Source organism: Sus scrofa, chromosome 4, assembly GCF_000003025.6.
Source record: "Sus scrofa isolate TJ Tabasco breed Duroc chromosome 4, Sscrofa11.1, whole genome shotgun sequence".
Classification (NCBI taxonomy): Eukaryota; Metazoa; Chordata; class Mammalia; order Artiodactyla; family Suidae; genus Sus; species Sus scrofa.
The window spans coordinates 44,607,785-44,620,384 of NC_010446.5; the positions used below are offsets into that span (position 1 = coordinate 44,607,785).

At 39.5% G+C, this 12,600-nt stretch overlaps 1 protein-coding gene across 1 annotated transcript in view; it reads left to right on the plus strand.

The window, feature by feature from the left end:
• RUNX1T1 (RUNX1 translocation partner 1) overlaps positions 1-12,600 on the plus strand; it is a 145,663-nt gene that overhangs the window by 7,493 nt on the left and 125,570 nt on the right. The window contains 3 exon segments of the mRNA XM_021089123.1: positions 2-26; positions 226-309; positions 312-368. Coding sequence (XP_020944782.1) covers positions 2-26; positions 226-309; positions 312-368 — 166 coding nt within the window.

A 12,600-nucleotide genomic window follows, 5' to 3' on the forward strand; every position in this document is an offset into this window, starting at 1 on the left:
CCTCTCCTGCGCTCCTTTGCCAGAAGGTAATCTCCGTGAACGGGGAGGGGAGGCGGGCAGGGAGGAAGGAGGGGTGGGAAGGAGCGGGGAGGGGGGGTGGGGGGGTGGGGGGATGGACGGGGGGGAGGCTGCCTTTCTCTTTCCTCTCTCCCTTTCCAAATGATTCAGAAGTCGATAAGACCAGGAGAAGTGAAGATGTAACATGTTATCTGTCGCTCCTCTTAGCTGGCGGAGAGAATTTACATTTAAAGATTAGCAGAGGGAGAAAGCGAAATCTGCCTTTTGTTGTGTGGGGTGAGGAGGAGGCATCAGTCCTGGCCTGGCCGTTATCTCCCATCACCTCTGCTATCCAGACAGGACTCACGGAGGTGAGATTACCGGAGGGCCTTATCTTTAATTGGGTTTAGTTTTGCCTTTCTGAATAGGTTTAAAGAGTCTGGATAAAGGGGGAACAATAGATTATTTATTGATGGGAGGCAGAAGCCTTTAGATGAAGAGGGGAGAGAAAAAGCTGCTTAACAACTTGATTAGTTTTATTTTTATTTTAAGGTGATTCTGTCCCCTTTTTGGTGCAGGAAAGGGCCAGAGAACTTAGGCAAAATTTGAATGACTTAAATGCCTGATTTCCTTTTCACCCCCCACCTCCTGCCCTTCTTAGCACCACTTCCCTTATTTTAACAGGAGTTTCATTTACTCCTTATTTGTGGGATTGATAAACTGAACAAAAAGAGTAGCGGCTTTTGGAATTGATCATTTGTATGTGGTTTTGTGTGACATGTTTTGAATGGGTGATGAAGTGATGCTAATGGTGGTACTTGAATGAGTGAGAAAAGCAAATGGAACCTACTTTTAACATGGAATTAGTTGATTTTATGGTATGATTTCAGCCAGGTCTAGAGGAAAAAAACATCAAGTCTGTTAGGTAGATTTGTGTTTTGGATGTGAGCCATGGGATTTTTTGCTTGGAGTTGGTTTAAAAGAAAAACAATTTAAAAATGTTTAATAAAACTTTAATTTAAAAAATGTTTATTATACTCATGAGTGTATTTTAAAAAATATGTCAACTTTAGAAGGTTCTTAAAATGGGTAAAAGTGGGAAGAACAATTGCTTTTGCCTCCTACACATGGTCAAGATAGGTGTTTTCTTAGGTAAATATGATCCAGTAACTAAAAGCGTAATTAAAATTTGTTTAAAGCCAGGGGGGGCATGTTTCCTTGTTGACAGCAGCAGATCGATTGGGTAAGACAATAGAGTCCCATTATTTCACTTCCATTGACTGAACATATTGACATTTCAGGTTTGCTGTTGCCTCAGTGAGCATGATGAAACACTGAAATTCACAGACCAACTGGCCAGAGTGGCACATATATTACTGTATATCATTTCTGCCTGAGGTTACCTTGTCACCCAGGCAGAATGGGAATGGACAACCTGGAATCTTTCAGAGGGGTAGAGCTCTTTTGCTAAGAAACTGACATCCTGTCTTAGGAGCATCTTTAATTTTACTTAGAATTGGATGTTACAGAGAAATATGTGGTAACACTTTTTATTTAAAAATCTGGGAAGCTGTGTAGCTATCACTCTTGCTTGTTTTACATATAAGAATACCCATTTTCAGGATTTACCTTTACCTTCCTGGTAAATGATGTTGGTCACATCATTTGGATGTTTACTGGCTTGTGCTCAGGTGGCACAGTCTGCAGAACTTCAGCATTCAAGCGCTTACTAAATCTGTATCTGATAAAAGAAAATTGGGCCTGACTTTGCTTTTTTTGTGGGCGGAATAGGAAAATAGGATGTGTATATTTTACGCCTGTGTGCCATGGATGGACAGCAGTGTGTATAGATAAATATGTGTATTCCAAGCAGTGGCAGAGAAAATACTAAGTATTCCTTATCGTCTTGGTGTAATCTACCCTTTACCCAGTTTGCCAAGTCTTTGCATGATAAAACAAGCATCAGGCAGACACTGGGTCAAAGAAATTTGAATCATACAAAAAGTGAACATGGAAAAAGCCAGAAGGGACTTAATATATTTTTAAAAAATGTAATGAAAATATAAAACTGTTATGAATAGGCCTTCCACCCAGCCGTCCTTGCGATCAAGTAGGCAACTGATGCCCTTTACAGTGTTTAGAACAAAACTAGTCCTTTATACCATTTTCATGAAAATGTTAGGTTTCTGTTTGATCAGCAGGTGCTGTTGAGATGAAAGCCATGTGTAAATTTTCAGAAGGCCAAAAGTGTCAATTCCGAAAAGGAAAGTGATAAGAGAAAATGCAATCAGTTTTCCTGTTTTCAATTTGTGCAGGATTTGAAGAGCTGTTTTGTTAAACTGCTACATCTGCTCCAATATGAATATTGAACTACTTCCACTAAAAATAACAACCTATAATTTGGAAGCTACTGCAGTCTTTTGTTAATGTGAGTGGGTTATTTAAAAACAAAAAAACAAAAAAAAACCAAAAAAAAAAAAAAGACAATTTTCTATTCTGACAATCTCTTGCCTAATGTGCATTTTCATTCGTTGGCACTTTTATCCTCAGCAGATAAATGGTATTATGCAATTAGGACCTCATCTTGTTTGACTCTGAAAGAGGTTTCCATAGGTGAAAATCCTACTAATATAAAATGGGTTCGCATAAAACAATTTTTTAAAAAAATAACCTGTTTAAATGCATACACCTGTTTAAATCTCATATTTAAAATGAGATAGTTATTCCTTGCATTCTCTAATACTACAATTTTTACTTACTGCTGACTATTATAACAAAGTTAACACTATTCCATTGCATACTGGGCATTCCGTGATTTATTTCACCTTTAATATACCTGCAAATGTAAGTTTAAACTAATCAGGGATATTTTACCTAACAGCGCTTTCAGAATAATTTTTTTCATGCTTAAATAAAATGATTAAATTATGCTTGAGTGCCTGCATACAAAAGCTTTAGCTTCTATAGCACTGCTAATCAAATAAGTTTTATGGACAGGGAAAGCACCACATTAGAGAAAAATTGGGTGCATTTTACTAGTGACATTTCTAGGAAAGACATGTTTAAAAAAATCATCCAGTATTAATTAAAAAGAAAACCCTAACATGCCTAAATAATCATAATAAAAATAACACTTCATCCATACAAAAAGAAAATGAATGGCAATGCTATCCATGTAAGACGGGGTATAGAGAATGAAGGCAGAAGGAAGACTGATGAAATTTGGATCAGGTTCAATATTGACTTTATCCACAATCACAGTTGGGTGGACTTGTGGCCATAGTAATTTGTCTAGGGTGAGACACAGTCACTGCTTAGGATCAATTAGAGGCTGTGTAGCGTGTAGCTTCACACTTGAATTACCAGACACAATCTTCACAGATAAACTCAGAATATCTCCGGAATGGATAAAAGGAAAGACAGGCACTGTGACACATTAGCTAGCATGGTTGATATTAACAAATGCACTGTTTCTTCTGAAACGCCCATTCAAAGGAAGAGGTACTTTAAGAACATTGATTGTATTTATGATTACATGTATGTAAACCAACTAAAGAATAATGCTTATAAAGAATGTAATTTCCAATTTGAAGCCAAATTGTGGCATGTTGTGTTGGAATATCTTTCAGAGATTTGGGTATATTCCCCAGTGGGTATATTCCCTGGTATAGCCCCAAGCACTTTGCCATTCTCAAGAAATGGCACTGAATCACTTATCGGAGAAGCAAGATTATTTCAGAGACACGATCCCATGATTTGTTACGCGATCCTCTAGTGAGTTTTTTTGTGCTGAAGCCGCAATCAGTTTTGAAGGCTTAGTAACTTATATGGCATGAACAACGGAAGAGCTTCTTGCGACTCTTTACAGAATGTTCATACTTTATCAAGTGACTTCAGGCTTTTTACATCAGAATCACTGAAAAAATAGCACCCCATGGTTGAGGTTTAAGGTGTGAAACCTTCCTGTTTGAAAAACTTTGAAACCATCAATGTTGTTTGTAACCATTAACATTTTCAGTGACTGTAAGAGACCTACTTAAAATCCCCCTGCTTTGATAGTTCTAATTGAGATTACCTGTATAAAATAGCTCATGAAGCAGGTGTTTTTGTGGCTTCATATTGGGTAGAGTCCCTGAGGCAAATCAGTATTGGGGTGAGTAGGGCCACTAGGCTTATAGATCTCGTTGAATGTGGAGGGCAGTTTGTGCCCAACAAGCTCAACACCTCCAGGTACCTTAGGGAATGTGATTGACCAGATTCATTCCTGTTTTAACAACTGGGGCATAGACTGCTTCTGAGTGTACTCTGGGCATTCAAAGCCTGCCACCTAGTTGTTGGCTGTGGGGAAGAGGAGAGAAATTGATAAATATTAGAGACCTGCTGTGAGCCTGGCATTAGCCTTCATGTACATTGTCATCACTGATTTTTAAGTAAATAATTAAGCAGCATTTCACCTTGTTCATTTCAGAGAGCTCCAGCCCATCACTCTAAGGCTAGCTTAGTTGCTCTTCTGGTTTGACCTTTTGCTCCATTTTAGAAAACTGAGGTTTCCTTGTGTTCCTCAAATCAATTACTTGCTTTGTTCCCAAGTTCTAATCATTAGAACTAAATACCTGACTTAATGTGCTCCTTAGCGGTCATAATCTATCTATACCTCCTCTGTTTTCTTTAAATATGCCCTTGCCCCCAATCTAGGAGTCAGAGTTGGCTGCTGGTCAGCAGACATCCTTGGATATGCCCAAACGTGTGCTACTCTTTGTCCCTCAGTACTTCCTAATCCAGGCATCTCCATGACTAAATTCTGTTCTCTCGTCAGAATCCCACCTTCCTTGAAGCATGAATCTGTTCCCTCTGCTGATCTCATCCAGCACTCCAGAGAGCCATCTTTTGCCCAGTGTCCTTAGTCCCTGAGGCTTGTCCCATCCCAGGTGATTTCATCACTTTGTATCTTGAGCTTGGCATCTCCCAGTTGGTAGGTCCAACCTCTTAGATACTTCTAAGAGGAGAGGGATTCTCTACCAACTTGAGTTTGTAATTGGTTGTGTAGTATAAAGTACTCCGTGTATTATGAAAAGGACCTGGTGCGTGTGTGCATTCCCCTGACTAATAAATAGGCCAACTGGGATTCCCTTTCCAGTTCAGTTACTGACTTGCTGGGTGGCGTAGGGTACATTCCAGCCCAGGTGCTTCTTTAGAAGTTAAATGATGGGCAGACTCATTGATTGTTGGGCTCTCCAACTCTCATGAGTCTATGTATGGTATTGGGAGTAGGCTCTCAGGAATTACCCATGGTTAGGAGAATGAAGAAAAAAAAATCCTTATTTATGTTTTTAATTGAATTGGGGGTACTACTAATGTGCATGTAATTGGGAACTAGAATCCGTGCAGAACATCATTGTCTTTCCATTATTCCTCATTGTAAAGGCGGGTGGGGGATAGTGAGTCATTTTTTTCATAGCCATCTGGACCTTAGATGGCTGTCTGAAATTTAGTTTTTACTACAGTTTTTTCGGAGGCGAATGATGGAGGAAAGGCTCTGTTGATGCAGCAAGATGGAACTTGATTTTAGGTCTTACTCAAGGGAAACAGCCTTTGTGCTTTCTCCTCAGAGTTGTTCTACAAGGTGAACTTGGCGCCCCCAGGGCAGAAATGAGGAGCTAGGGCTAAAGCATGGTGGTGATTGGTTGTGCTTACCAGGCTTTCCCTGCACCCCACAGTCTCAAGGTTTGGACCTAAGTCACTTGAAAATTTAGTCTATTTGGGGAGAGAACCTGGTAAGTAATAGCTTATTTAAACCAGCAAGGGCACATTGTCATTTGGCTGGGAATCAGATATGAAGTACGACCGAAAAACTGTCCATTGTCTGAAGGCACAGTTTACTATTGCTTCTCAAAGTAGTTAAAAGCCTAATTATTACCAGTACACTTTGATTTTTGTGCTTTTCTTCAGTTTGAAAAATATAGACATTAAAAGTTTAATCCCCATTTGTGAAATTATTAATTATGAACCCAGGCTGGATTTCTTTGGAAATTAAGAGCTGTTACATTTTTATACTTCTGATTTGATCAAAGTAAACTCTTTGTCATCATCCAGGATGGCAGTGGAAGCTTCTACTGTTCGCTAGGAAGAGCACATTGTTATCATCTGTCACTAGAAATGGAAACCACAGGAATCACTGTTGCTTCACAGATTGTAGAATGTTTTTACATTGGCATTCAAAGTTTGGTGGGAGGCCAAATTGAACGTCTTTGTCACAAAGATGAATGTCTTAAACGTATGCGTGCAGTGAACTCTTCTTTGGTACTTGACTTGGCTGGATGGAATATTACATCAGAGAAATAATAGAGACAAAAATTATCATGAGGTGTAATAGCAGTTTGTCTCAAGAAGCTCTCAAGAGCTAGGGGTCCACTAATAATGTGAAACATTGCCAGAGCAGTGATGAGCTAGCTGCGGCCAGATCTGTTAAGAGTGCCAGGAGAGAAAACTAGCTTAAGATGTTAGAGGGTTTGGGATATCCTTTCCGCTAGACCTTGTGGGGAGTGCACCTGGTGACACTCAGGCGATCAGAGAGATATTAGGAAAGTAGATATAGGTTATGGTACCTACAAGGGCTGGCATAGGGTTGTGCCAGAGAGCAAGCACAGCAGCATTGCTGAAAGTGGAATGTTAGGAATTGGGAAGTCATCTTCCAGTGAACATGGTAAACATGGTGCAAGTTGTACTGTAAATACAAAGCCTTAGGAAGTTGGCTGATCTATTTTGTTAAAACTAGATGTGCTGTACTCCTTCTCTTAACCTCAAGATATGGGAAGATGTGAGCTGTAAGACAGGTCAGGAAAGACAGCTAGTTTATTTTCTGAATCTATGCATATGTTATGTACACAGCGATGAGCAAACACAGCTGGGAAGAACAGCAGATGATATTGGGACTGGAACTGTGATGTTTATCAGACTGACATAGTAATCCTTCTTTCCTGTGAAAGTGTTCTTTTTAAGTGATGTTAGGATTCTGTAACTTTTATCATGTGTCAGGCAAGTATTTTTTATTGCCCAACCCCTCTGCCTACCTGTCACACATTTTCATTCTCATCTCTAGCTAGATTTATTTAGATATGAGATCCATATTTGACCTTTAATGGGAAACAAATGTGGACAATGAATTTGAATCCTTTTGTTTAAATAAGGGTAGGTAGGTGCATTCAGGTCTAAATGGAAAGTAAATGTGATCAGTCTCCATTGACTTGTCCAAGTCAAGCTTTGAGTTGGCTAGAGAAAGTGGTATAAAATATCAGAGGAAAATATAAATGAAGAACAATAAATGAGCAATCCGTTAAACCTGATTTGACTATTTTAAAAGAAAGGCACGTGTTCTTTGGTAATGAAACTTTTTAGAATATCTGAAAGAAAATTAAGATTTTTGCTCTTAGTTGTACACATTTGAAGTAAATTAATATTTAATGAATGACTATTAAGTGTTAAAGCAGTTATATTAGATGGGGACACAGACCAGGTAGTAGGTGCAGTTCCCACTGAATGATAAACCCACTCAGGTCAAATTAAATAGCTACAAAAGATGAAGAGGTCTGATTACTTACGAGTTAAATGGTACAGTAAGTGAGATTTTAGAGGTGTTGTGAGTTGGAATTTTAGCTTGTCTTATAGACAGGTAGGATCTATCAAGGCAAGGTTATTGTAGCAGGGTCATGGGCAGTTATAAAGTGGAAATGGGTGTCGAAGCCCACTGGTGGGAAAGGCCTTTGAAGGAGTATTGGGGTGAGGCGGATAGAGGTAGAGGTAGACGGAGACTAAATGAACAGACGTGGATACAGCAGAAAGGATCCTTGGGTGATTTTTGGGAAGTAAGCAGAAAAATTATAAATGTCTTGAATACCAAGCATTTTGATTTAAGCTTTATCTTCCTAGTAAGCCAGAAGTTTTAGTAACTGTGTCCATGTGGGACCCCTCAGGGTTGGGAAGTGGCATGGAGGGTGCTCTGATTGGGTTCAGGCCTTCCCATTCATCTTCTCAGCCCTGTGACACCAGAATAGCTCTGCTCTTTGCAGCAAATTGCTTTACCTAGTAGATTTTCTAGTTGGACTTCTTTGAAACAAAAGATGCCATGGTGAAATAAATATGAATAACACCAAACTTAAAAAAAAATTGTGCCAGGCAACAGGAAACCATGGACCCAATTATAGTCATGTGTTTCTGAAGAGTTGATCTGATTGTGGTGGGCCCGATGGGTTGGAATGGGGCAAGACTGAGGCCAGGTAGGGAATTTGTTTTGTAGTTGTTTAGATATTAGATATTGTAAAAGTATGGACAGAATTGGGTTCATGAGACAAGAAGGAAGAAGACAGATGCCAGATACATTGCAAAGGGAAAAGAATTTGTACTTGCATATGAGGGTGGATTTAGAGAGAGGGAAAAGTTGATAGCTCAGATTAGATGTCAGAATTTGGGTGCCGCTTTGTTGTGTGAGGGACAGCTTCTCTACTCTTCATAGATTCATAGTCACAGCCTCCAGAAAGAAGCCTCAGAACCTGGTTATGTAACCCTGGTTCGGCTACTTTGGGGAAATGTTGACTGGGCTCTCAGCTGGTAGGTTTTCCTTAAAGAACAGTAGTTGCAAGGAGGATTGATTATCGATGGCTCCAGAACTTGGCTCCCTCCTGCTCTCTGGCTCCTTGCACGGATTTCAGACTGTTTTGGGTTTCCTTTCATTTTGCAACTACCTTTAGGCTATGTGGGAGAATAAAAAGTGGTCAGGTGGTTTGGGTCAGGATTCTTAACTTTCCACCAGAGCAGTCTAACAGTTTCACTGGACTCTGGGAGATAATTTATTCAGCTTCTTCCAATTCTAATATTATGTAGAGGAGAGAAGGCAGGGGCCAGAGATTAAGAAGTTGATGGGAGGGCAGAGGGAGTGCTCCTATGCTACTGTGTCCCAGACTTTGGGCCCGGTTCTCCTGGGGGAAGGGGAGCAGAGAGTTTTCAAGGGCCCTTTGAACCCATGTTCGTACATTTGTTTAGTACCCCACGCATTGTCTGCAGACCAAATACTTTTTCACCCAGACGGTTTTCAAATATAAAATGAAATAAACAAGAATGCCTTAAAATATTATGAAATTAATAGAAACTGATCTATATGTATTTTATAATCAGACCGTAAACAGAATACAATCATGTGGGATCATGAGTTTTTATTTAAAAATGAAAGTCTCATATTAGAAAAGGGAAGGAATTTCTTCTCTATGTTAAAGGACAGTATTTAATCTTAATACTGCCCTTTTACTTATGGAAGAAGTATGTACATGCATCTGACATCTTAAGATTAAATAGCTAACTGTTAATTATTACCCCTCTTCAAGGGATTTTGGTTATTGGAAGAAACAACAACCACAAAATCTACTGGTATGAGGACTTTTAGGGTGTAGTTCATCAGGATCATATTATTTCAGGGGTTTTCACCTTGTTTTGTTTAGTAGTATTTAATTTGAAAGCAGTCTGGCAGTTCTTTTTACTCTCTGAACCAAGTCTGGAGTTTGTGGATAAAAATCTGTCAGAATGGAAGTTTTAAGACTTTTTTCTTCTGTTGTCAGTTGTGCTTGCTAGAAATTAATCATAGACAGTGAAAAAAGAATCTCAGCATGAAAACCCATCCATTGTTTTAAAAAGAGGGGGACTGAATTGTATGTGTTGCTATCGAATCATTACTAAGATATTGTGAAATGAAAAAAAAAAAGCAGGGAGCAGCATATGTATGGTGTGCTACATTTGTGCAAAAAAACGCATAAGCTTTTACTTATGGAAGAAGTATGTACATGCATCTGACAGGAGTAGTTGCTTTATGGGGAGAAAGTGGAGCCCAGGCATTGGTGGTTGGAAGAATTTTTGTTGCATGTCCCTTGGTCCTGTGAATCTTTCTGCAAACCTCTTACCTGTTTCACTCACTGCAAAGTTAGGGACTATGGCATTAGCCTGGGATTGACTGGTTCTGGGATTCTGGCCTTCTGTGGGAAGACGATGACTTATGCCTGAAGTCAGTTGAACTGGAGTGGTGAGGAGACCCAACTCCCACGTGCTTAGCCACTTGTTGAATCCCCTACATCTACTCTTCTTCTGGAAATAATTCTCACCTGGATAATAATGGCATTGACCCCATAAGGTTGTCATGCAGATCACATGAGATGATATGTGTGAAGTACAGTATCATTTCATGAAGGCTTGCTAATTTAGCATCCGACTTGACCATTCCCAATGAACTTTCCACTGCACTCTTCGGAAACCATCCCCGCCTCCTGCATCCCCCCCAGGATCTTCTCACTGTTCCTTCTTAGTCACTTACCTTCATTCTGCAAATACCTAATGGAGAGTCTGGTCCTGTTTAGTGCCTGGGGATCTAGAGATGTTCAAGTCAGTGCCCCTGATTGCTAGACCTTTCTCACCTCAGCCTTAATTAAGACCTGTTTCTCCAGGGGACCCACTGTGTCTTCCCCTGAGTCACTAAGGAAACTTTTTTTTCTGAAGTCTAATGACTTCTATTCCTCAAAGATGGAACTGATTACATATAAGTTTTTGCTGCTATCCATGTCATTTAGACTTCTTTGCAGGTTTGTAAGCTCTTTGAAGGTAGGAGTCTAGAACAGTTGGGGTACTTTTTGATGCTTTATTAAATATTTCTTGAAAGTTCATGCCTCGAATTAAAGTTATTTACTTAATGCTGTCCTGAAATATTTCTTTGTTGTGAAATCAAATCTTTGCTTGTTAAGAGCATGTGTTTCTTCCCCAGTCCCTTTCCACCTCAATCTCTTTTTACTGTTTTCTCTTATAGTATGTACAATTGATTGCTGTCGTATTTTAGCTTTAAGTTGCAGCTAATAAACAAAAGACTCTCAATGTACAACAGCCCTGGGCAGCTGAGGTGGTCAGGTCACTTGTATGTTCTTCAGTGCACATCTTAACCTGCTTTATTTATTTTCACCCCGAGGCTCACATACTTTTTGTAAAGGATGAGCTCCCTGAAATTGTAATCAGAACATTGCATGAATGGACATATTTATGAGCTGGAACTATCCCTTTGATCAGAGACCCAACAAGCCTAAAAACCATTTTTGTGACTCCCAGCTTTCCCTCTTCCATCCCCGCAGGTGATCCTTTAGGTGCCAGGGGCTCCTATCCGTTCTTCCTTTGGTTGCTGGGGTCTGTTTTCTGGGCAGACTCCCCAAGCTGATCACTTCTTTCTCACACTCTCCCCCAACCCTGTCTCCCACTCACTCTCTCCTCACCAGTACTGCCATTTCTCTGATGTTGTTTGGGATTCCAACTCCTCTGCTGCTTGATGAACCTGCCTTAAAACTAGGAATAGCAGTGAATAGTATTATGGGTCCATCTCATCCTAAGATTCTGCAACTCAGAGCGCCAAAGTGGGTGAAGAATCTTACTGTCTTTGCTTCCAGGTAACAGGTCAAAGAGATGGTTCCAGCAGGTTAGGCTTTAGTTACTTAATGTAAGTGACTGGATTCTTATTGCACGTGTGGGGAGGAGACACACTGAATGCCTTCATGGAATGAAGTTCACATACTGTCTTATTTAATACACACCCAGGGCTGAGCTCATTTGCTAATCACTCCTAGAGGCTTCACCACTTGCCGAAAGCCACCTTGCACAAGTGGTGGGGTGAGGTCTGAACCTGGGTTTTCTGACTCAGGCTTCTCTATTCAATGGCTGACTGCCATTTTCTTGGAAGTCTTCAAATCCCAGCACCTAAAGAATCTTCCCCATGAACAGAGCCAGTGCTACAGTCTGCAGGTGGGAATGATGCTAAAGTTAAAATGGAAAATTATCACAAGACTTCTTACTGCACTTAGAAAAATTACCATTTAGAGTACAGAAAAATACCACAGCACTACAAGTTTCTGAGGCAGGGAGAGGGAGAGAGAAAAAAGCAGGAAGAAAGAAGGGCAATAGATGTTAGCTGATAAGGACCAGACCGTATTTGTGGCTGGACAATAGCAGATTTTTTTTTGAGACATGTGACCATCAACCATGAATACAGATACTTTCAAAGTCCCATTTTTCTTTCATGTGAAAGTTGCTGGCATGGAACAGATGCCTTTATTTGGAGAAACCAGTCTTTGGAAATAATTGGTTCTTCTCTTATCCTCTAGAGATGATCTTCCACAGATGAAATTAGATGAGGACAAAAATAATCACAAAATATTAGCTTGTGGTTATTATATATTTGTTTCACTGCAAAATGTTTTAAGACCTTCAGCTTACTTCCACATATTTTGGTATTGTTAACTGATTGTACTTTATTTTTTAATTTTTATCAATAAGTGATTTAATAGTAACTTTTTTGTTGAAATGATTCTACTTTATTTTTTATCATTAATAGTACAGCAGTGACTTTCAGAAAAGAAAATATTTTGATTGCCCTGGGTGATTTTTGAATAGTGGCCTAATGCTTTAATGCCTTAAATCATAATATTAAAATAGATATTACCACCTTATCCTCTCAATTGATAGGAACTCAGCACATTGAATAAAACAACACATGCACTAGGAGCAGTAAAATAGGTACTTTATAAGTATTAT